The sequence below is a fragment of the Anabas testudineus genome, chromosome 2, assembly GCF_900324465.2.
Source record: "Anabas testudineus chromosome 2, fAnaTes1.2, whole genome shotgun sequence".
NCBI classification, from domain to species: domain Eukaryota; kingdom Metazoa; phylum Chordata; class Actinopteri; order Anabantiformes; family Anabantidae; genus Anabas; species Anabas testudineus.
The window spans coordinates 23,798,649-23,824,426 of NC_046611.1; the positions used below are offsets into that span (position 1 = coordinate 23,798,649).

The 25,778-nt window shown below is 44.1% G+C and overlaps 1 protein-coding gene across 1 annotated transcript; it reads right to left on the reverse strand.

The window, feature by feature from the left end:
- Nucleotides 1–87: 87 nt before the first annotated feature.
- Nucleotides 88–24,060, reverse strand: boc (BOC cell adhesion associated, oncogene regulated). The gene is made up of 18 exons (XM_026361693.1): nt 23,824–24,060; nt 12,388–12,516; nt 11,656–11,928; nt 8,146–8,292; nt 7,305–7,448; nt 6,523–6,816; nt 5,250–5,522; nt 4,897–5,165; nt 4,625–4,790; nt 4,013–4,069; nt 3,507–3,716; nt 2,980–3,155; nt 2,673–2,895; nt 2,356–2,547; nt 2,054–2,265; nt 1,859–1,947; nt 1,538–1,680; nt 88–1,178 (listed from the first exon to the last, which is right to left on the reverse strand). Exons 2-18 carry the CDS (start codon nt 12,497–12,499, stop codon nt 1,009–1,011), a joined length of 3,150 nt encoding a protein of 1,049 aa, XP_026217478.1. The 5' UTR covers nt 12,500–12,516; nt 23,824–24,060; the 3' UTR covers nt 88–1,008.
- Nucleotides 24,061–25,778: the final 1,718 nt, after the last annotated feature.

Genomic DNA, 25,778 nt, shown 5'->3' on the forward strand with positions numbered 1-25,778 from the left:
ACATTTAATCACAGTGTGAGGGTGACTGAACTGAACCACACCACACATAACAGTCCCATAATTGAAAAGATGCCTTAAACACACTGATCAGTTTCATAAGCTTTTATTTACATGCAATAGTGCTCCAGCATGTGCAACCACAACATGGTTACACTAAAAAAAAAAGAAAAAAAAAAAAAGGAAGTGTTGATTCAGGATCTCCTTCATTTTGACGGCAGGCTGTCTCTGGCAAAGACTAACACTTCTGCACTGACCTGTGAGGGAGGAATAATACTGACGGCAGTCACAGCTCCCTCCCCTGGCTGACATTTGGTAACCAGCAAATGAGCAAACACGCAAGTGGTTGCAGAATAAAGTTCAGCTTATTAATGACTGAGTTAAAAGATATTTTCCAGAATCTCTCCCATTCAGTGATTTAAAAGAAAAAGAAAAATCACAAAAATAAATAGCTATACAACATATAATCTCTTGTACACTACTGAACCAATGATTTATGTTGCATACACTCGTTAATAGTTTAATGATGAACAATGCATAATACATTTGTTATTACTATACAAAATGACAGCTTGAAAATGTGACCAAGCAATACAGCGATCTAAGCACCTCATAATTACAGCATCAGACTGGTTCTACCTTTGCATGTAAAGCTAAGTACTTCAGGTCCAAACATTTAGGTGGGTTCTAAAAGGAATGAGGAGAAAAGTGAGGAGGGTCTAGACATGAAGTGCTGAACTGAAAGGAAGGCCTTTGTCATCTTCTCATGAGGAATAATGCCTCAAACCCATTTCCCTCTTTAGGAAATGCCGATAGAGCTCAGGATCACTACATGGTACTCCCTTTGTCCATGACAGAGTGAGAAGCGGGTGTATGAATAGTGTTTTTCAATATGAAAATAACCTTATATACAGTATAATCACACACTTTATGTACAAAAGCATAAATATATAAATACCTTTGATACAAAAATAAATATTTTCTCCTTTCTTTTCTTTCTATTTTACAGTCTTATGCATCTGTTGTGTCGGCTGTCCCATAGTCCTCAAGGGATGCTTCACTTGGGAAGATGTTCACTTCCTGTATTGCTGTATCTTGGGATTGCGGGGTTGTGGCTGTAGATGCAGATGTGGTGGAGATCCCTTCGTCTTCTAGCGATAGAAGATGGAAAGACGCTTGCTCTGCAGAAAGAAAGAGAACTAGTCAGAAAATGAAAGTTTTTGCATGGCATGCAGTGTTTTTTTTTTTTATTTTATATAAACTAAGAGCTAAAATGTAGTGGACATCGTATTTATTATTATAAATTATTATAATAATAGGGATAGGGATTATTTTGTTACACATAAAATATTCATATATTCATTCAAGTATTTTCAGGCTGTTGTGATAGCACAGCAGGGTCATCACATACAGTACAAGAAAAGCTACATTTCCTAATGTGTTAGTTATAAAACAAACAAACAAAAAAAAACAGGATTACTATTAACCAATTAGAACATTTTAGTCACTAGTACATTTGAATGGAAGCACGTTCACATACTTTGTGTGATGTCCTCTGCTTTATCTCCACTGCAGAAGTTGCCCTCTCCCCGCATCTCCTGTGAAGTGATATGGTGAGAAGGGTCGAGTAGCTGAAGGGTGGAGTCATCGGGAGGACAAATGTGTTCATGATGATCTGGAGCACTAAAGGAATAAAAAAAAAAAAAAAAACAGTGAGTGTATAACACATCACAAAACAGTCAATAACAATCACAACATTATACGAAGTCCCAGGTATAATTTTCAAAAGCACAACTAACCACATCAAGATAATCAGTTGAATGTTTAATGAACAAAATGTGTTTTATACATGTGAACATACCAGGTGGAATAATGGTAGACAGGAAGATGTCCGTTTGAAACCGTCTGTGGCAACAATGTTTCACACTCCATATTACAACCCACTTCATCCTGTAAAAACAAACGGTACATAGATCATTCTTTCAACACCAACACAAAAACAACGTGTCTTTTTATCAATGTAAGCTTTTTTTACAAATTGTATTTTCTTTATTACCTGCTGCATCCCTGGCAGGCACTGTGTGGCATGGTGAGGTTTGCCATTTGGTGTGTAATCTCCGTTAGCGGGGTAGACACCATGTGGTGTGGTCATGTGGCCGTCCAGTGGGCAATGGCCAACCAGAGCAAGTCCCTGGAGCGGCACCATGGTGTATTGGCATGATGACACAGGGGTAGCCACAGGTGGGAAGCACAAGTCAGACGTTTGCTCTGAAATAAACATAAGTGGAGAATTAAACAGAGGTAGAGGCAAACACAGTTATTCCTACAAAGACCTGAATAATTGTTAAAAGAACTTACTCTGTTTGGCCCAAGCCCTCCAGAGACAGAAGGGGATGAAGGCAACAATGATGAAGACAAAGGCTCCCAGGACAATACCAACTATGAGGTAAGGGAGGTCACTGGGCCGAGGCACCAGTCCACTGGTGTGTTCCAACCCATGATCTGGAGTCTGTGACGGAGCAGGCCGCTGGTTGGGACGATTGGGACGAGCTGAGGAGAACAGTAGGATAAACAAGACCGTTCAGACATGGACAACAGCCAATAACCTGACATGTTAGACATCATAGATTTCTTCTGAATACATTTAAACCATCCAAATTTTAAAATGGTCTCACCTTTTGTCTCTAGGATCACCACATTGCCAAATTCACTTTCTCCCTTCTCATTGAAGCTCTGCATCTTGATGTCATAGGCGGTCTCAGGCTGCAGGTCGGTGATTGAGTGCCAGTATCTGTCTCCCTCCACCACATCCTTTTTGTAGTCACTGTCATTATCGCTGTCTGTTGGTCGGTAGTAGATGTAGAAACCGTAGATGGGCGTGTTGTTTACAGGAGTGTACTGTTGAGATGGAAATAAGTCATGTTACAATCACAATGAAATGAAAATGACACCCATTTTATGTTCTTCCTTCTGGATACATACAGTCCATTTGAGAATGATGGTAGTGTCATTGATGGCTTCGTTGTAGGTGATGTAAGGTCCATCAACAGGGCGTTCATGAGTTCTCCCTCCCACCACTGTGTACGCCTTCGAAGGGGCACTGGGAGGACTGGAACCGATCACATTCACCGCCACCACACGAAATTTATAGGATGTACCTACATGGAGAGAGAGGTGGTTACTAATCGGCCTCTGGGAAGAATGACGCTCTATCTAGTGTGTTTACTAATGATGTTTGGTTTCATTTTGCTTTATGTTTTCCTTTTCAGGGCAAATGAAATGTTGATTGCAATTCAGTTATGGTTTTGACTGATGGCAGTAATTACTGAAATGCCTATAACAACACTCATTATGCTGATGAATTTATGTGGCGTGGGATTGTAATTATGCAGGACATCATCGCTGTAATTATATGGTACGACATCTTACTACTCCCCCCACCTCCACCAAGTCAGAATAAGACGCTGTGAATAATAACACTGTTCAAAGTGCTTGTGAGGATGCCTGACCTTTCTCGAGGCCTGTGATCTCCACAGAAAGCCGAGACGGGGGGATGTTTTCCACCGCCGTCACCCAGTCCTCTCCTGCCTTCTTCACCTTCTTGTACTCCACCCGAAAAGACTGGATGGGGAAGCCGCGGTTACCACGAGGAATCCAAGTCACGTATGCTGATGTTTCTGTTGCTGTGGAGACTGTGGGCTTGTCAGGGGCCTCGGGAGCTGCAGCGGAGGAAGAGTGGTGTCAGATGAAGGACAACAACAGACATAAACTCACAGACAACACTGTGCAATTATAACAAAAAGCAAAAACACTTCACATTCCACACTTACTTAGAGTTCATCCTCCAGTGACAGAAAGGAAGAGAGGTGGAGAAGTGTTAGTCAAAGGGAAAATGGTTAGCAGTTGACGATTTGTAAAACAATATCTGGTTCGAGTTATTGTACTTGTGATAGTTATGATTAGTATTGTTAATTAGAAGGGGATCACAGTGATACTGGAGCTGGTGAGTCCTTACGAGAGAGGCTTGGTGAAGGAACAGCAGGAGTTTTCGGTGGATCATGAACTTTGCGACCTGAAGACAGAAAAATACAGGAGGTTATGTCAGAATTTAAATTAAGAAGATGTATTCTGAGCACTGAGTTTAAGAGGATGAGACTGCTGACAGCTGCCAAGAGGAAGCCAAACCCAGTCTTTCAACACTTTACGGCATTCAAGCCCAACTCACAACGGAAATCTTTAAACATGGGTCATAAATATATCCATCAAAGCTGAAAAAGGTCTATCTAACATTTGATGGGGACTATTTACAGCCATGGAGGAATACATTTGGTGTACTAATACATTAAGAATTATAATACATGTAAACTGCAGTTCTTATGTACACCGTAGTGAAGCAACTTGTCAGTGAGCTTTGTGGTTTTTCCTATAAACACAATAGTAGAATAAATATCATTTTAATTTTGGTCCTCCATGTATTTATAAAATATAGAAGTTTATCAGAGTTGTCCTGAAAGTATTTTTTCATTAAATACCTTTCCATAGGGCAAATTAACTACATAAATTAAACTAGAGTGAATCATATCACTGTTAATCACACTAAAAGATGGTTTATGGTCACACAGTGTACCTTTGCCAGTCCTGAAGGTCATCATGGCAGGTTGTCCCAAACCCGCACAATTCTTAGCAGCCATCTCCACCTCATACAGGCTGTCTGGCTGCAGCTTGGCCAAGGTCAGCTTATACAGAGAGCCTGAGATACTGCTGGAGGTCCACTCTGCTAGAGGGTCTCCCACCTGAAAGAGACAGAGGGCTTAGTTACGGACACAGGAGGTGGATATGTTGAGAAAGAAGATGCTAAAAGATCCTTCATCTAATGTGAGTATGAGCTTCCCGCAGTACCTTTCTGTATTTGATCATGTACTCCAGCACACGGGCTCCTCGCTCATGCCGTGGCCTCCAGGTGAGTTCATAATAATCAGCTTTGCCGGTGCGTGGCTGGCTGAGGATGATGGGTGCGTCTGCAGGCAGGATCTGTCCTGGCAGCTCAGAGCAGTCCAGAGGCAACATGGCACCTGTAGCTCCAGGTTTCACAGGAGGCTGCTCTCGCAGCACCTTGTCTGGGCTGAGTGGACGATAACTAGAGGGCAGCTTCACTCTTGATGAAATACCTAGAAAGACAGAATTAATTCAATCTAAAGGCTGTGAAATAAAATAATTAAATCCCTGATAAGTACCAAAACTATCCAACTTACCCGTTGATACTGTGATGAGGCGAGCAGAAGCCTGGGAGCTGCCTACCCCATTCTCAGCCATGCACTGGTACAGTCCCTCATCTTGTGGGCCCACATTTGAGACACGCAGAACCCGTGAGCTCACGCGGTGGCGATTAGATGGGGCGAGGGGCCGGGCATTGTGGAACCACATCACTGAGGGAGTGGGTTTACCGCGGACCTGGCAGATGAAGCGCACCGTCTCTCCGTGCAGGACCTCCTGCTGCTGCAGCTCCACTGTCACCTGAGGAGGCTCTGCAAGAGAAAAACGAATGATTAAGGATGAAGAAGCTGTTTAAAACACTTATGAACACCTCCGATGTCTGTGGGCATGAATTCAAGATTCAAAAATCCTTTATTAATCCCAGAAACTGTCTGGAGCTGCAACAGCTAATTATTTACTTTCTATATTATTTCGAAAAGGGTGAGAAATATCCATCACAATTCCCAGAACCCACGTTAATATGTTCAAATGACTTGTTTTGTCTGCACAACTGGCCTCACACCAAAATATTCCATTTATAAATACTGTATAAAAAAATAAAGAAACTGTTACCTAATAAGCTGGAAACAGTTCATGTTTGGTGTTTCTGCTTGTGAAATCAGTTAACACTCAGTTGTTTTTCATAACAGTTGCCAATTAATTTTCTGTCAACTCATGATTTCAGCTCTGATAATGTTAGGTGTATGCACACACTTTTGTGAGTAAAATAGTGCACGTGTGTGTGAGACTATGTGACGGGCATGTGTATAACCAAGCAGTCTAGGCCAACTAGTTGATGGTTGGCTGCTTGTGAATCAGAGAATGAGAAGAGCTCATTACAGCTACAGCAGCTCTCTGGCTTTAATTAGAGCCAGCTGCAGAGAGACAAGCCCAAAACACACACACACACACACACACACACACAGAAAATCACTGTAAAAACAGTCATCCATAACTTAGACACTCTCAATCAAGTCCTGCTGCACAACAGAGAGCTCCGTCTCCACCAACTCTTTTTAACACAACACCAGGCTTACATGCTTCTTACACTCGAGTGCAAGCACACATGCAGAATCCTGTTTTCTCTTTCCGCCAAACAGGAGTCAATCTAATTATTAAATCCATGACAAAGACAAAACTCTTCTCACAAAAAAAATAAAACAAAATAAGCGTCAAATATACAAACTCCACTCAGTATTAAAAGCTTTTATACAGACACAAACCAGGAAAAGTTAGCAAGCGTGTGAGCAGAAACAACTCTAGTTCACTTACCAAACACTTGTACGTCATAGAGCACGGTTGCAGAGTTGGCTGAGCCTATGCCATTGTCCGCCTGACAAACGTAAGTTCCTGAGTCGCCCTCGACCACTGCATCAATCAGCAGGTTGCTAAGCAGAAAGCGCGTGTTGTTGTGCAGACGCAGGTCTTGCCCGTCTTTTGCCCATGTGACGTGTGGAGTAGGAATGCCACTGGCAACACACTCCAACACCAGCCGCTGGCCCTTGGTCACCATGATGGAACGGGACGCCGGTGGATAAATGATGCGAGCTGCTTCCGACATGGAGCCTGGAAAAGATGGGGACAGCCAGGACATGAATACTTTGTCAGCTTGATTTGAAAAAAGCCTCTGCATCGGTTCCAACCCTTTTGCATTTCTTTAAATTGCTTATATGTCTGTTGCGGGTGGAATTATTTGCGCAATCACAATGTGAAATCTAAGTACTTAGCCTTTGAAGATTCATAAGCATGCCTTCTGCACGTCATCATCTGTGACTAAGTGTGTCCTGGCAAGATCTGATGCTAAAAGTCACACTGAAGTAGCGTGTGAGACACATGTGCACCACATGCACCTACATTAACATTCCCGAACTCTCTAATAAGGTCTTTATTTTTTTCTGATTTAGTTTCTTATTAAATGAGAATTGAATATTTTAGTTTGAACTCTTCAAACATCGTGGCATCTGCCAAACATCTCCCAAATGTATTTTAATGTAATAGAGGAAGTTTTGCTAATAAAAAAACATGGTGTCACAGTGCCAGAGTGGATGACTCACGGCGTATGCGCAGGCGGTCAGCAGAGATGGATGTTTTGACCTCCTGAGTGATGGGGTTGTAGGCAGCACACTTATATGGCCCCTCGTCGTCCTGTGTTGCATTGGCTATCTGTAGGTTCCCTGATGGCATGATGAGGTAATTCCCTGCAGGGAAATAAAAAAAGATGTCAGAGTGGGCTCTTAAGGACGGATGAACCAGTAAAGAGCCAGGGGGAACACCTAAGGCCAAATACAGGCTGTTTGGCATTGTGGCCTTTCTTCTGGTAGCAGATTTTTCAGAGGCAAAAACTATAGACAAAGGGCATGACAGGTAATATAGGACATGTACATGGACATGTTACAAACTACTTTTTAAGGTTTGAAGCAGGAAGACTAGATAATAAAATAGACAAATGGCACTGAAACCAAGATAAACCGCTAAGAACGGCTGTGTAACATGGACCCCATATCCCACGCCTGTGTGTGTCTGAGCAATCAGCAAAGGCCACAAGGTGGCGGCCAATAGTCCGGCAAAGAACAGGCAGTGAATGCTTGTCAATGTGGTATTCATTTCCTCACAGATAAGCTGCAGATATCAGTACCTACAGCTCCCAGGCATCATCAGCATACCAGCCACAAATCACTGGAGCTTTTCTTTTCTTCCAGGCAACTTAGAACTAAAAAGTTTGAGAAAATAAACAAGTGCATTCCCATGTTTCTACATTCTTGAGATAATGCCCTTATCACCAGTTTTATGATGGGTCAGATAGGTGGATTATAGCATTCTGGTAAATCATGAAGACAGTATGGGAATCCAAGAGGAAGCGGAGGGAGATACTAATGAACTGGAGAAGCTCAGTACCTTTGGATGTCTCCAGCCACTCCTGTTTGACACTGTAGCGGACCTGAGCCTTGGGCTGGCTTTCGGGGAGGTGACATTCAATTACAGCCGTGTTGCCTTCGTCGACCTCGATCTCCTGCTGATCATCAGGCTCAAAATCCCGCAGCTCTGAAAAACACAAGCAATGGAAAACCTTTTTATTTTATTTTATTTTTTAAATCAGTGCCATCACATTACTGCAACACAGATGACGGTTCTTTCATCATCCTAATGCACTGTGTAAATCACACCTAACTGCACATGTAAACAGTCAGCCCTCAGCTTAAGAAGGAGAAAACCGCAATATTCTGAGTAATAATAAACTCTGTAATAACTGAGCTATTTCCATATTTGGTGTCGCTTACATGGGCTGTCCCCATTGTATTGTAACCACAATCCCACAACCTCTCTCATGTGCTCACTCTTTTCTACCTCCATTTAGAAATTGTTTTCCTGCTGCTTGCCTTAAATGACCAAACTAACGTTATGGGGATTTAGATTCTAGACACTCTAGCTCATTTTTCTGTTTCACTTATTTCATGTCACACTCACTTTTGAGGCCAAAGCCTGAAAGTGGTGTCTGTAACGTTTGGGTATGTGTCATTAATCCTGTCAAACAGGACAGGAGATGGTTCAGATTCTGTGGGAAATGGAGGAGTGGGATTACTGGGGCCATGTGCTGTGACTGTGTACTGTAGACACACAGTCTGCACAGCCCAGACATGCATCTGACCTCTGACCTCCTAAACCCCCACCTGAGCAGCCCAAAGGCCTGGCCACAGGGTCAGAGGTGAGAGGTGTCCAGCCTATAGAGTTTCAGAGAAAGATATCCAGTTTGGCTTTGGGGAGGAAACAACTTTGCTTTTAGGAAACAAGAAACAAAATGAAAAACCCACAAAATCCAACCGGGGGATATACGCTGCCATTGTAAAGATTTGAAGCAAAAGGAAAATAAAAGAGGGAATGGAGCAGTATAAGAGGGAAAAAGAAAGCAACAACTGGAGAAATTTGTCATGAAGGAGTCCAGCAGTGAAATGAAAGATAAATAAAACTTCTCCAGAAACGTAATTAAATGTCTACCAGCCTTTGTTGATTTATTCTAACAAACACAGCCTCTCGCCATTCTTTCCAGAGGTGCTATAACTGGTGTGTTTTTCTTGGACTAACCGCACTCTCTGGTTAAAAGAAAGAAGAAAAAAACAAGCTGCTAGTATATACAGTCAGCTGATGAGGCATTGTATACAGCTGTAATTCAATAGGCAAAGTTTAGTTAAGAGTATCTACTGATAGGGACATCACGGCAATTTACTCAAAGCACTGAGCAAACACCTTCACCGCAGGTTACTGATTCATTCACCATGCGTGCTGGATCTGTCCCCGTGTGTGTGTCTGAGGGAGCTTTAATGGGAGAAATGGGGAAAATTAGGATCCAAACACACACACACACACCACTTAGCTTAACATGTCCTAGCTGCTGTGTGTGTGTGTGTGTGTGTGTGTGTGTGTGTGTGTGTGTGTGTGTGTGTGTGTGTGTGTGTGTGTGTGTGTGTGTGTGTGAGACAGGAGAGAGGCCTTAAAGAGAGACCGTGTGGCGCTCCATTTGCTAAATCAATCAGGTGCTGTTTTTACAGCCACCACCCCCTCCCCTCTCCACCTTCCTCTTCATATCTACCCATCCCACCTTGCTCCTTCTTCCAAATTCCTCCAGTTACACCTTTTAAGGCCCCCCCCCCCCCCCCACGCTTCTTCCCGGCATTCTTCACAGAACAATCCTGTGGGTGCCTCTCAGGTGTGTGTGTATTTGAGTGTATGTGTATCCTGCAGGGATGGAGGATTGATGGTATTCATAAAGTGAAGCAGACCTCCCGCACCAGGGCTGCTTGGCAAGGCCGACTTAAATATTTCTGGAGAGACAGTGCATTCATCATTTTTATGTGAAGCAGTAGGAGGCTTGTGTATATGCGTGTGTATCTGAATAACATGTTTGTGCAACGTGCTGTGTGTTCACGTTGTGCAGATACATGTCTCTGTTTTATTCAGTCAAAAGGGAGGGTGATTGTCTGCACAAGAATTCAAGCAAGGAACTTTTAACTTATGCCAAAAAAGCATAGATCCTTCAGAATGGGATAGTGTGGAAGGTCTGGAATCAACCTATGCTGATCACAAAAAACATGTGCGCACAACTAAGAGGGTTCACATGGAAAGGCAGGCACGTACACACTCCCAGTGGAGCAGTTCCTTAGGCGGTTTGGGGGTGGCCAAGGAGAGACCGTTATTAAATTAGAGGAGTTTTTGAAAGAGGCGGGGCAAGCAGTCTGGCTCCACATGTGGTTATCTCAACACGATTCATCCATTATTGGAGCTATCAATAACTTTTAATGGCTTTGTACATGTGCTACACACCCGCTCATAGTCACGGCTTGACAAAACAGAGCTCCGCAGAAAGGAGAGGAAAACCCGAGGTGAAGGTAACAAAAGAGGTGGCAACGAAAAAAATAATGAAAGGAGGAAAGTGGAGTGAAAGTTATGGGTGAAGAGTGAAAAACGTGCAAAGTGAAGAAAAAAACAAAGGGCTTCAAGGAGACAGAGAATGTGACATCACGTCTCATCTTGTGTGAGGATCTTGTCGCGACTGGCCTAAAACACCTCTAGTTTCTCCAGCTATGGCAGCCTCATACATCACATCACTACGTGTAAAAGAATATACAGAGACCCCTTTTCTTACCTAATGGCGTGTTTTAGTCAGGCATACACCCGTATCCTCTGTCCCCCCCCCCCCCCCACACACACACACACACACACACACGCACGCACAAACAGTCTTATCTCCCCAGAAAAGCCCCCTTCACCAATTACGGGGCCATAATTTCTGGCGAGCCCTGCTGTCGAGGCCCGTGGAGAGGAATGTGTTGCTGTGAGGAGCAGAGGGGCCGATGAAGGCAGGGGGCCCCTCAGACAGAGTCCTGATCCCCTCTTACTGCTCTGACCGGCCCCCGGCCCCTGTGTCCACTCCATTCCTCTAGGTCAGGTTACACAGCTTCAGGCACCCTCTGTCCCATGATGCATATCAAATATAACACTGAGACCGACAAAGCACTAAAAACACCAACATGGAGAATAATTCACTTTGACTCCATTAGACCAATATGAGGCTGCTTAAAAGCAGATGTTATATTCTAACTATGCAGTATAAAGACTGCCTGACCATCCAGATTTACTATCACTAATGAATGATGTGCAACAGTTTTCCAGCATAAGGAAGGAGAAAGGATGTATGAGACCAGGCACAAGCAACGGAAAAGTACAAGGTTTACAGAGTTGCAATGGTGAAGATTTCAAGCAAACAAACACCACCCCTTCACTGTTTTTGTTCTACTAGAGGAAAATTAAGTCAAAGCCGTCCTCTGGATACTTTGACAAACCAACAAGAGGCCAAAAGGAGCCAGTGTGTTTCTGTTTATTTGTTGCAGTGTTGTGTGGGTGGCTACTCACTGGCAGCGGTGACGTTAGCAGGCACACTAGCCAAGGCTCCAGCGTTGGTGCTGGCCACGCATTGGTATCTGCCCACTGTCACGTTGGAGAGTGTGGGGATGAAGAGGCTGGTGGGGCGCAGCACTACTCCCAAATCTCCATCAATCAACTCCTGGCCATTGAGGTGCCAGCTGATGTTGGCAGAGGCAGGGCGGACGCTGCAGCGGAGGTTTACACTGCCTCCCAACTTCTGAACTACAGACATGGGCTCTTCAAGGAACACTGGAACCTCATCTGAAGAATGAAAATACACAAAACGGTAAAGAAGTATATCAAATAAGTGACAATTTGCTTAAATTTTTACTTCAACCTTTTACTGTGCAGCAGTAATGATGACAAAATGATGATTCTTTTGATCATGTCGCGTTAAAATCCTACATTACATTACTATTCTTTTTTTTGGTACAGTCATGGTGGTTAGTTCAGCTCATCCAAACTACCCACATCTTCCAATTTATTTCAAACAAACAGCTGTTGCCAGACACATAAAACACGTCTCTCCCTGTCAGCCTGAATATTTTGGCCCTGGCAAGACTCATCCTGCACCAACTGTTTGGAAAAACAAATGTAAGGGCAGTCATAGATGGAATCAATAATATGCACTACGAAGAACTGATAAATACTAAATGAAATGGAAAGCTATGCCCTATCTTCTGCGACCTGTTACTTAGAAATCCAGTTTTGTCTACTCACCGGAGACGGAGGCACCACTCTGGAGGCAGCACAGTAGTACTGCACCCAGAGCACACAACACTGGAGCCCTTCTCTTTTTCATCCACGGAGTCCAGTCGCGCTTTCCAGACATCTTCCATACACTACCCCCTGAAACACACATACACAGAGGAGAAAAAAAAGTTTAGAGCGTCATTTACAGAGTTGGTACACTGAAAACAAACAGCAAAAGCCACGTTCGTTTGACTGAAACAAACAGTGAGACACAGACATAACTGCACAGAAGAGAAAACCACCAAAATTCAACTTGGAAACATACATGATCCATCTAAACAGTAAATCTTCAATTCATGCATAAGCCGCGCGCTCGACTTCTACCTTACTTGTACACAAACATACACAAACAGGCAGCCATTAACAAAACACAACCCAGGCGAGCCAGTACACTCTGCACTACCTTCAGCAGCCAAACTCCAGACACAAATAAAGTCTTTCTTCTCTGTCAGCCCCCATCCCACCGCTGACCCCATCTCCTTTGCTTATACCCGCACTCATCCAGCCTGCGTTCATCAAAGAGGCGCCCTCATTCTGCGGGCCGTAACCCGACCCCTCTACCTTCCCGCTCAGGTGTAACCGATACAGGTACAGGGTCCGGGTGGAGGAAGGAGAGAGAGGGGGCGAGAGGGGAGGTGGAGGGAGAGGAGAAGTGAAAACACACAGGCTACATTCAGGAGTCAGGACAAAGAACAACTAATGAGAGACAGGACGGGGAGGGGAACAAGGGGGAAATATATATCACAGCAGTGTGCAGGGTGGGTTCTTTTAAACTTCAGCTCCGTATGTACAGGGAGGAAAGTAGAGAAGATGATGGTAACGGTCAGTCTATTAACAGTTAATATAGAGAGGGGAGCTTTTCTCTCTCCCTTGTTGCTTGCTGCCAACTTTCACAAATTCTTTCCTGTCAGGTTAAACTAACAACTTCCCGTCAGGATGAGGAGGGTGGTCCTGCAAAACCGAATCTCTCTAAATCTCCTCTTTCTCGCATACATACACTCAGTTGGCAGTTTATCGGGTACACCAAGCTAAAGCCCTTTTTAATTTTGTTTAAACTATTTTAGAGAGGTGTCAATCCAAATAAATATAACCATTTGCTGCCGTTGAGATGTTCCTGTTGTTCTGTCCAGTCCATTTTTATTACTGAGGATAAGCTTAATAACTCCACAGACTCCAAAACGATCCAAAGCAAGTCGAATCAACATCTGTCTAACGTTGTCACCTTCAGGACTTACTGCAGGACTGTTGTCTTGGTTTTAGCTTGGTGTACTTCACAAGCTGCCAGCAGAGTGTCACTTAACATGCACACACTCAAGAGCATGAACTGTCTCTCTAGTAAAAACAGAAGCAGCACAGATTTCTCATACATGTCCTGATACTATTACGCCAAAGAAAAGACGCACACAGACACACACACAGACACACACACAGACACACACACACACACACACACACACAGACACACACACACACACTAGAGGCTGTAGCAGAACTGTACTAAAATGGAAACTCTTACATGCACCTTCATCACTGAATGGCAGCAGTGAACATGTTCAGTTGCCTGGCACACGCTGTAGGCTGAAAATGAGCAACGCAGCACACTAAAGGAAAAACAGCTGTCATTACCACACCAGTTGCCACACGTTACAATTTTACCGGCAAATTATGAATGTATGAAAGCAACTTTAATTTGTTCCTCGCACATAACCACATACAAGTAGTCACGTGTTTCATTGTTAATGTTAAAATGATGATTGTTGCTACTTTTCACAAGAACGTAACTCTTCTTTTCTCCACAGTGTAAATTAAATCTTTGTTTTTGGGTCTTATGTCACACTGTGACAAGCTCTTTCAGTTAAAAAAACAATCCCTACTTGTGGCCCTACATACATGTACAGTATTATATATAGTTTAATTTACTCACTGGTCCACTCGGAGTGGCCCATCAGTGGTGGGCTGACTCTGTAAACAAACAGCAAGGTACTGTGGGACCAGGAGTGAGCAAAGCTCAAGACCTGTGGCTTCTGTGGCCAGTTGCTGTATGGACACAACCAGGACAGCTGCCCGTAAAAGAGACATACATCTGCATCAGGCACCTGTCCTAACTGTGAGAGTCACTAACTGTAAACCACAGCACTCAGACTGCCAACTGGATGCACAGCAGGACACACTGACCTGTACAATTCCTGTCTTTCACTTCAAAATAAAAGTAGAGACAGGAGACACAGAAACAGAGGCAGAGCTTTGTTGGAACAGCAGTCTGAGAAAGTGACTCGTACATCATTCAAAAAAAAACAAAAAAAAACAACAACACAGCCTTACTCCTCTGAGTCGGTCTGTGTGATTCATTAGTCAGCTGGGTCCTGTGTTTGCTTAGCGTATACCCTGCCACAAGATGAAAAGTTGCCCTGACATCTATGTCCAACTTTTTCCATCCATCCTTCCCAGAGAAGTCACAGACAGAGAGAGGGAGAAGAACCTCCTACACATGCGTGAGACTGATAAAAACCAGAGCATACACACAGACAGCTCCTCTATATCAAGAGCCGAGAGTGTGTGCATTAGTGTGTGTTACTGTTTTGTTAAAGTCTTATCAACGATGAGCAGCATAGCATGACAGACACTTTGTGTGAGCAGCTTTGCGGTATTAAAACATACTTCAGTGACAGCGCAGCAAGAGAACCGTGTGAGAACTTTTCAAATCCACCAGTTCCAGCAAAGAAGTATGATTACAGGAGAGTGGAACTATTTCTGCAATCGTGTTGAGCAATAGAGACCGAGCAAATCCTGGTAGGTCGAGTTCTGTGCATGTGCAACGTCTGCAGCGTAACTATACGTCACAGTGGGGACACGGACAATGTTTTTGTGGTGGTGTGCAGGCATGCATCATGAGTTTAGGTATGCGAATGCCTTATATGTCATGGTGAGAGAGTCACTTGAGTCACTTGAAGTTCATTGTGAGCGTGCTAAGTAAAGACACCGAGGACCCTGCTCTCCTGGGCCACTACCAGTCCTATTGTCCCCCAACCTCCGTGGATAAATTCATTTTGACAACCCTGCTAATTGGATAAGACCAGAGTGGAGCCTCCTCCCTGAGCTCTCACATTCCATCTGCTTTCTGGCATGGAGAGGACACACAGGAGGGGAGGAGGTGATGGAGGGGCAGCCGTAACTCCTTCTGAGGAGCTGAGCTGTTGAATATTTATCACCTCCCCAAACTCCCCTCTTGCCCTCCCTCCTCCCCCCATTTTTACGTCTTTTTACACCCAGTCCCCCCCTCTCTCCCTTGAGATTCTCCAAACACCACAAAGCCCCCCCTTTAGATAAACACATGCGGTGTCAAGTGTGAGGAGTGGCGGGGGTTCAATTGCCCCACTCGGGCCTGCGGCCCACAATGCCATGCTGCATAGCTGCCATGCGGGAGGCCAGTTGCCCCTGGCGACGCTAACAGGCAGAACGCACCTTAATAGAGTGGAGAGTCATTGTAAAGCAGTGAGCCGGTGCACGGACAAAGACCCTGCAGACCCCTGGAGAAAGAGGAGACGCTACTCTGAAGGGCCCGGGGAAGAGCTGATGGGCCCTGCTCAATGACCAAAGAGAAGGGGGGGGGGGGCTCAATGACCAAGAGGTTTGAGAGTAGTTTGTAGAGAGTTTGGGGAGGCAGGAAGAAGGGGGGTTTCAATGCCTTTATGGATTGATGCGAGATGGCTGAAGGGGGTTTATGGCAGTGTTGGGGGGGGGGGAGAGGTTGACTGAGAAAGCAGAACGGCAACTCAAATTAATAGAGAGGATGTCAACTGGCAGGCGAGCAGGAGGAGAGAGCAGGGTCTCTACAATGAGAGGGTGTGTTTGAGAGAGCGTGTGTGAGAGCGCCGCTGAATGTCCCAACATATTTTCCCCTCGCTCTGTCAATCTGTTTGCTGGTCCCTCCGTTTGGCTCGGGTTTGTGCTGAGTGGAGGAGGATGCAAAAGGGGTCCGGAGACTGCTTAACAAATCAAGAACACACCCGCTTGACCATCAGACAATGATCATGCAGGAAAAGAGCAGCAACAACAACAACAGCAGCAAAAAGGAGAGGATTTCAGAGAAGCACTTGGTCTCTCTGTTTAGCCTAGTTCTCCCTGACGTAGCTATTTAGTACGTAGCTTTGGATAAACCGTCTGCCAAATGGTTAAGTGTGATTTTAAGTGCTCAGAAAATGCGTTTCAAAAATTAAACACACTCGATTTACTATTTAAGAAAACAATAAAATACTATAACCTGAGAAAAAGAGAAAGATAAATGAATGAATGAAATAACTCTTGTTGTGAAATACTTGTGAGAAACTGAACTCTTGAAAGTTTTGTCATTTTTGGTTGATAAATTATTCAAAATCATCATCACCAGACTTGTTTCAGCAAAAAAAATAGTATCAATCAAAGTGTAACTGTAAAGTATAATTTTGTCTCATCTGATGTGAGTTTCACCACGTCAAATTTAAGAAAAATAAATTATCTATGATGATAGATGAGATTTCTAATATTATTATTTGTGGACGTGTGTTATGGACTGAAGTGAAGAACGTCCGTCCTTCAGATCTATTCCCATCTATATCTCCACTCCCCCTGGACGGTCTCTCTCGGACAAGAAGAAAACCTGTTGGAGTCTTATCTTGGCATGAAAACTCAGCTCCCAACAGGTGGAGTGGGGGGCGGTTCAAATCCTCCACTCGAGACATCACTAGTTCTCATGCCATAAAAAAAAAAAAAAAAAAAGAAATCACACATCAAAAGCATCTAAGCATCCCTAACGAGGCTGAGAATTTACTCCCTGCACACACATCGACACACATACATGCTTCACAAAGTATTAACAAGCTATATGCCCAGCCAACCCCTCTTTCACCCCCCGCCCGAACCGACACTAATGAGCTACAGAGCGTCTTGAGGATTAACGAGAAGGATCTGGACAGACCCTGCAATGTAGAGGAGGGGGGGTTTCTAATCAATTAGGCACTGCAGAATTTGCATAATTTAGATAACGAAGCTGAATTAACCAAGGAAAGCTAATTACAGTGCTATGGTGAACACACCCAGCCACATTCCTCTGGCTAGTGTGGGATGCCAGTGTGCCCACCAGGGCCATGGGAACAAGACTGGATCATCACGGCCGCTGGGGGAGTCAGAACTACATCATCTGAATAGATGATAATGAAGGTACCGTTAGACAATCACAGAAGTTGGATGGATGGATAAGGAAAATTTTGTTGATGGAAGGAAAGTTTGACATAGTGGAAGAAAATGGAGAGACTGAACTAAGAAAGGAAAAACGAATAGAAAGAAGGAAATAGATAAATACAAGAGAAAAGTACAGAGGAATGGATGGATGAGTAGAGAGATGGAATAAAGGAAGTTGATGGAAAGAAAGTGGACGTATAATAAGTGAAGATGATTGGAAGAATAGGTGGAAGGAAAAGGGAAATACAGTAGATAAATGTTGAAACAAAGAAAAGAAGGAAAGAAAAATGGACAAACAAGGAAAGACAAAAAGACAAACGACTAAAAAGATGGATTGCCAAAGTATATAACTACTGTACTACTGTAGCTAGCTACAATGAAAAAAAAGACTCAAATAAAATCTAAAATAGTTTTAACTAAAAGATACAACCCCAACCAAACTGAAGACTTGTCATAAAAGTAGGACCAAGCATGTACATATACATATATCTCAATTACTCACACGTCATTTGGGCAAAAACTCTTCCAGATTCACAAATATGAGCATGTGAATATTATTTTAACAGGACTGGACAGAGGTGTTTTAAGCTGAATATCTTCGAGTTTCAAATCTTTTAAGAAATAAAGAAGACTTTTAAATATGCAAAGACAGTCTGCATCATACACATTCATAACCCTTCCCATACAGTACAGGGAAAAGTAACTAATAGCCAGGATTTCATAGTATTCATCACACAAAAACACACACACACGCATGCAGTTACATACTTAATTTACCCACAACCATTCTTTCCCTGCCTGTCTTCTCTCAACACACACACACACACACACACACACTTGATGACACATAAGCAAGCAATCACACAAACTCCTATTATATGGTAAAAGTATACTCACAGAGGCACATAAATATGCAGACCTCAGGAAGTTTTTCCAACACCAAATGTCAACTTGCAAAAAAAAAAAAAAAAAAAAAAACAGCTTATGCTGTGCCTGAGAGATTAAGTGCATACACACTACAGTTTCATGCATGCTAATACAGACTTTCATAAGTGTACATAACTGCTGCCTGCTCCTTGTGTGTTCCCGCATCATCAGAGGGGAGAGGAGGGATGTGAGAGGGTGAAAGGGGCCCCCCAACTCCTTTGGCAGCTCATGCAACAGATGAATGGAACCAATTATAAATCAAGAGCAATTTCTCCCCATTATTCAGCAGGAACCAGGAGACAAAGAGAGAGACAGAGAAGCTGTCTGGCTCTACAACTCTCAGCGGGAGGTGAGGAAAGGAAGAAAAAGCAGGGAGTGAAATATTTTATGAAAAACATATATGAGGAGGCATCGGGAGATTGAGAGAAGGCAGAGAGAGACGGGGGGGAAGACAGATGAGGGAATGGAGAAATGGTGCGAATGCCGTTATACGAAACAACTGGAGGAGAAAGTTCGAGGAAAAACATACCAGGAGGAATTAGAAAACGGACAAGAGGCAGCGAACAGAATGCGAGGGCGTGGGCCATCGACTGTGTTCGAGATGGTGCAACCAAGTTCAGCTGCTTACTCAACGGCTATGAAGCGAGAGCTGCTGTGTCTGAAAGAGTTTCTTAAGAGGAGAAACAGCTGGATGAGGCTTGTTTCAAAGAGAGCTCTCAGTCTCAGAACTGGATCTGTGTGTGTGTGTGTGTGTGTGTGTGTGTGTGTGTGTGTGTGTGTGTGTGTGTGTGTGTGTGTGTGTGTGTGAGACGGAGAGAGAAACACGTGGTAAAGCAGAGCTACCATTTGTCCTGTCAATCATCACCATGCATGTGCATTATCCTGCAGGGAGAAAGCTCTGAAATATCATAAAAAACCCCACACATACAATTTGGACAACACCGTCAATGGAAAATTCCACTTGCGATAACCTTGGGGGCCCAATAACTAACTAATCTGGTGCCCAGTGATTTATTCTGTTGAATCATGTCTTCTCCTGCCAGTATGGCATTCTTCAATGATGAGTTTCTCTCTCTGGGGCAACACTTTATATCTGATTATTGGTTAAAGACCTGGAACACAACCCAGATTCCTTGACGTTTCTTGTGCTTTTATTGTTTCGTTCACACACGTTTGAGACAGGAACACAGAACGCAGTTCATTTTTCATTCACATTTCATTCAGATTTAGGTCTGATTGGGGATCCAGAATAAAATAATAATAAAAATAAAATAAAACGTGTACGAGTGTGACAGAGATAGAAGGAGGAGGAGGAAAGTGACTGACCCAGGCTTAAAGTGAGCCGTCTCAGTCAGTCAGAGTACAATCTCGTGCCTCTGTGTGAATGATCTATTAGAGTGTCTGGGTTGCTTTTGGCTCGTAATAACACCCCCTAATCTTTGTCCAAATATCTGCTTAGCACACACTTGGCTATTTGTCTACGCACTCACACAGCCTTCTTACCAGAGTCTGCAGTTGATCAATGATCTAACAGCACTCACGCCACACTCACAATGGGTGTGTTTGTGTGAGAGTGAGAGTACAGCTTGGTTAAGTGAATTATCCAATCAAGAGCTTCTTAACCTTTACGTTAAGTAGTGGAACAAATCAGCTCGACTGGTTTAAAAGCTCTGGATGGTCCCTTTCAAGAAAATGGCAGAGAGTCTGGTTATATGTATGATATAGATGTCGACTGAAGAAGCGTTCCTTGTCTGAATGTTATTGTACGTTTTAATAGTTGCACGTTTGCTCTCCACTCTTTGAAAAGCTAATTTTTCTTTCCTTTGCTTTCTTTCTTGTGTCTCCTCCTCCTTACATGCATCTAATTTACCTCCATCCTCCTCTCAATAATCTCCCTCTAGTTGATCATACCCTATTTAATTAGCCTGTCCAACTTTCTGTCACAACTTTCTCCTTTGCTATTCGCCCCCCTTTTTTTTCCCCAACCTCACATTCCTCCCTCTCTCTGTGGTCCTGGCTGACAGGGAGGATCATGAGGAGAGAGGTATGCAGCCCCCAGGGAGGGGCCTGGACCCCGGCCACCTGCCAGTCCAGGTGTCCCTATCTGGTTATTCAATGTCTGACTGGACACAGAAACCCTCCTTGGGGGCACCGGGTCCAAACCTAAGCCTCCAATCTGGTGGACTAATGCACCGTATGTCAACATGCCAATAATGTCCAGTTCTGGGAAATGAGGCAGCCTTACTTGGCCTTGTGTGTGTTCTTCACTAGTTTATGAAAAAGTACAGAGAAGAACTGAAATTAAAAACCTCTTCTCTTTCATACTCAAATTTTATTCCTCTTCTTTTTTTTTTTCTTTCAATAATTGCAAAACAACCACACAGGTGAGGCCAGCTGAGGACTATAATGACAAGCGATGCATACCATTGCAAAGAGATAATCCTGATTGGAGGTAACCATCACTCACACACACACACATGCACATGCACAAAAACCTGCAGGCTGTTATGACTGCATGAGTGTACCCACTGTCATACAGATGAAAGCGTGCCCTCAGGAAGGATTTTTTTTCTCCTTTGTCAATTAACGCCAATGTTACACCCTCTACAATAACAATGTTGCTTTCCAGCACCGCAGTCAAAACTCAGGAACGTTTGGCTCAAAAACATGAGATTGAAGCAGCAGCCTTTAAAACATCTCTCTTTTTTTAGTCTCCTAATCCACCTCCGTGACCCCAGGACTTTTGAGTCACACCCCTGGCCAAATAAAGGAAAACTGGCAGCTTGTGACTCCACTACATGTATGTTTGGCAGGTGACAGTTACGCTTCACTGTAAAGTTCTTACAGACTCTCAGTATCTTCCTGTCCAGGTCTGTCTTGTCTACAGGTGTGCACATTTTCAGTTTCATACATATTTAGGGGAATTTTCTCTAGTTTCCAGTTAACAGACGTTGACACAGTCTGAGCCTGCAGCTTGAAAAAAGCTCATGCATTAAAAAAATGACAATATAATACTCACCAGAGATCTGAAAAGTAATGGCTGAAACTACTTAGTTGTAGTGCAGAGGTGCAACTAAAATGTTAAACGAGTTCATTATGTTTTTTTGGGGACTTTTTCCATCTAAGAAAAAAAATTTAAAATGGAAAACAAGTGGCAGCTACAATTTCCCAGAGCCCAAAGTGATGACATCAGAATACTTTTTCACTCAGAGCAACAGTCCTGAACCCAACGTTATTCAGTTATCGCATGTAATAAACAACCGTAACACATCTGCGAACACCCTGGAACTAGGGGATGTTTGGTATTTTAGCATGAAAACAAAGAAGCTGCAGAATCATTTTCTCTCTGCTTTGATTTAAAGAACTATGATCACTACAAGTTGTGTAATTCCAGGCAATACTTGATGTTTTGTCACGTACTGCACAAAGCCTGAACACATTTAATTCATCTTCACATCCTGAAATAATAAAAAATAAATAAAAACATGCTGTTACACTACTTAATAATGACCTGATGTGTATCTGTGGTATACAGCTGTTAAATCAGACTTTACTGTACTTTATCTCCTGCAGTATCAATGTAGGGCTGAAAATAATGACTCTACCTACAGAAGCTGCATGATTTTGAATATGATGCGGTAAGTACGTGGCCTCTTGAACTTCCATAATTGTGTTTTTTCATTCTCTCTAATGCGGTGCCAAAGATCCAAAGCAGTGTGAGAAACAGGCAGATAATCAGACTGGAATCAATTAGTTCAACTTTGATCCACCCGACTGCCAGAGATGATCAACAACAACAAACCCAATAAGAGCCTCTTTTATTACTGAGACCAATTAATTCTCTTATAAGCTGTGCGCCTAATTGGAGGAGGCCAGGCCATTCGTTTCGACTTTTAATCCAAGTGACATTGATTCAGCGGGAACAATCGGGCCCTCTTGTCTGATCCCATGTCTGTCACAGAATCGCCAATGTTCCTCCATGCCAGGCACTGGAGGCTACATGTAATCCAAACAACAAAACGACACCTGGGGTTGGAAACTTGAACCCCTGCGGCTGTCCCTGCAGACCATGTCAGTGTACCCCCGCGTCCTCTGTCTCTGCACTCGGCCCCCACGGTGAGTGACACCCCAGCCAACACTCATTAGCACAGCCCGGGGATTAAGACAAACATTTTCTCATTAAAGCAGACCTGAATGGTGGAGATGATATCAGAAGAGTCTCTCCTGACAGTGAGGCAGGGTGCTGCATTCCTGTATGGGCGCACTGAGCAGCTGTCACTTTATTGGAGGCTTTAATTGGGTTATTCTGACAACAGGACTTTGGGGGTGCAGGATAGTGGGACTATAGAAAAGCACTCAGGTGGACTGACAGACAAACAGAAAAGTATTAACAGGACGATCAAATAAATGATCCTAAACCTAACAGCTGAAAAACCATGTCAGTTTTCTGGGTGACAAATCTTGCATTCACCAGAAGCATCTAGACACAAGACTTGGTCATATATAAAAAAAACACATGGCATCATTCATTTTTAGTGCTTTCCTAACAGAAGTCAGTGACTGGAGGCACACACAGTCTACAAACCTATACATTTACCAGCTCACTGCTGCGCTCCCCGTTCATCTGGGGGTAAATCTGGCAGAGATCACCATGTCTGTTTTCTGTTACCCTATGGGAACGACTATAGGCTGCGGCCTGCAAAACGCACAAGCAAATCCCCTTCAAACAACACTTGTAAGCTTTAAAACACAGCCACGACTCACTGCAACGTGTCACACATATGTGATAGCTCTCCACATGTATGCGGCGGACTGTAATATCTGGCGAATAGAGGCAGAAAAAGTGAAGAGAAGCTTTATAGGATGTGGACGCAGAACTCGCCCAATCAACAACAGGCGAAGTCCGACAGCAAAGTTCACTTTTCTTACTAGAAGTAAGTCTAGAAACGAGTGCCAAAAGGCGCACATCCATCTGAATAAAGGAGATCTGTGGTCCGGAAAGTTTGGAGCAAAGTTTTATGTGCATCAGTAAGCAAAAGAAAAAACAAAGTAGTCGCCCGCTCGCAAAGTAGTCACCAGTCTGAACCAGTCCTCTAACTCTATAAATAAGGAAACATGCGGGTTGTTAAACAGATCCGACAGACTGCAAAACACGCACCAAGCCCGACGCATTTATCTTTAACTTGATGACTGCCTACAAGTTGATCCTCAGCACAACAGCGCAAAAACACACAGACCGCATGAAGGCACAAAACTCACCCAAACTGCTCGACTTGGTGCTCACACCTCGTTGGAACCAAGCGGTGTCCTCTTCGCCTCTCTTCTAAGGTTTTACTTCCCAAAAAAAAAAAAAAAAGAAAAGAAAAGAAAACAGCAGTTTTTACTTTTCTCTTCCCTCTAAAGCCTCGCTGCTTTAGTAATTTACTGCGATGCCACCGACATTTTCTTCGGCTCCCCAACTTCTCGCACTGAAAGGCCGTTTTTGGATGACTGAGCTCTCAAACAATTCTCCCTTTTGCGTCGCCTTTTCGGGTCCTCCCACTGCCGAGCAGGAGGAGGGATCTGAACAATAGGGACTGGCTCCGAAAATCCCAGTGCTGGGTTGTGCGCCGCCGTTTGTGCGGACTACAGCTCCCTGCTCACCACTCCTGGGGACTTTCCGCAGGTCGCGCGTAAAACTACAACCTGGACCAGTATTTGTAATGAACAGATTTATATATGTAGTATTAAAACAAAGTCCTGAAAACGGGGTTTCTTGAGGACTACGGTGTCCTGGAGGGGAACAGGGCTCCCCCTCCCCCTCCTCCTGCTCTGTTCCCCCTGATTTGGTATGCGTTGGTCCCCACAGAGTTTGTATTGACCCCCGTCCATTGAGGCCTGCAGGCCCTCTGGTGCAGCTGTGTAGTGCTGTGTAGTGCTATCGTGGACGGGACAGGACCAGTCAGGACTGTGCAGCACACACACACACACACACACACACACACACACACACACACTCTCATAGCACAGTGATCACAGCTCGAACCCCCCCCCTGTGCTCGCTCAGGAATTTTCTTCTCCACTTCAATCAGCACACTTTGAAACGAGGGGAGCCGCTGCTGTCCAGTTCATTAATAACTGACTATTCCTAGATCACAGGGTTTGATAGTGGGGGCCTGTTGGTGGGAAGCCGGCCGTGTCTCTGCTCTTTGAATGGAGGAACTCCCACCATGATGCACCTGAGGGGTTACTGCGACCCAGCAGGGAGCCGTTCACTGAAGAGCTTGGCATTTCATGGCACCTGTTGCTCTTGTTCAGGTGAGAGTCTCTTCGTGTGCAGACACCCGGTCGGGCTCCATCAGACAGACTTGGTGAATTTTGGACTTCTGCATCTCATTTTCAATGAATCCAGAAGCCACTCTACATGATAATGTCCTCATCCCAGACCTTGAACGTCATCCACAGCAGGATATTCCAGCTTCAAGATGTTTTCTGTGGATTCATTAATCATGGGTGTTTTCCAGTGTTGTGCTGCACTTTGCCAGCACTTTGCAGGCCCTGCCAATGTTTTGGTGTTGTTGCTACTGAGCAGGGCTCTGTTTGTATGTGGCTCCCTCACACTAGCGCCACCCTGCACTACACTGCAGTGAGTAAAGCGAGAGAGGGGAGACAAAATAGGGGGACTCCCAACCCCAAAAAAAAGACCCTCCATGGTACCCCTCCCCCCTCCATCTCTCCATGCTGGGCAGGATGAATTAGACGGGGACAAAAGGCTTTGTGGGCTGGCCATGAAAGGCCTATTAACCATACTGCATCCCCCAGAGGCCCTGCCCGCAGGACACCGCCTCCCAGAATGCCACTCTCTCAGCAGGCCGCAATCCCAGCATGCATCGCTTCCCTTCAGCCCTAACCCTTGTCACCCCCAAGCCTTACTATAGAGCCCCACACAGTTTGTCATGTAGATGATTATAAATGTTGTTATGAAAGTAATGGCGAGTGAGGAGGCGAGAACAGGGTGTCAGTGGTGTGTGAGCATGTGGTGTGATTTGTGCGTTTTACCAACAAAGACTGAATTAGACAGAGTGAGAGCGCACAGGGTGAGTTTTAGGTGTCGGCTGTCAGGTGTGAATTCCTCCAGTGAGTGTATGTCATTATTGAAGGGTGCGCTGTTCATCAAGTGTTTACGTAGACTATGAGGTGATCTCTCTCCAAGACTCAACCATGTGATACTTCTC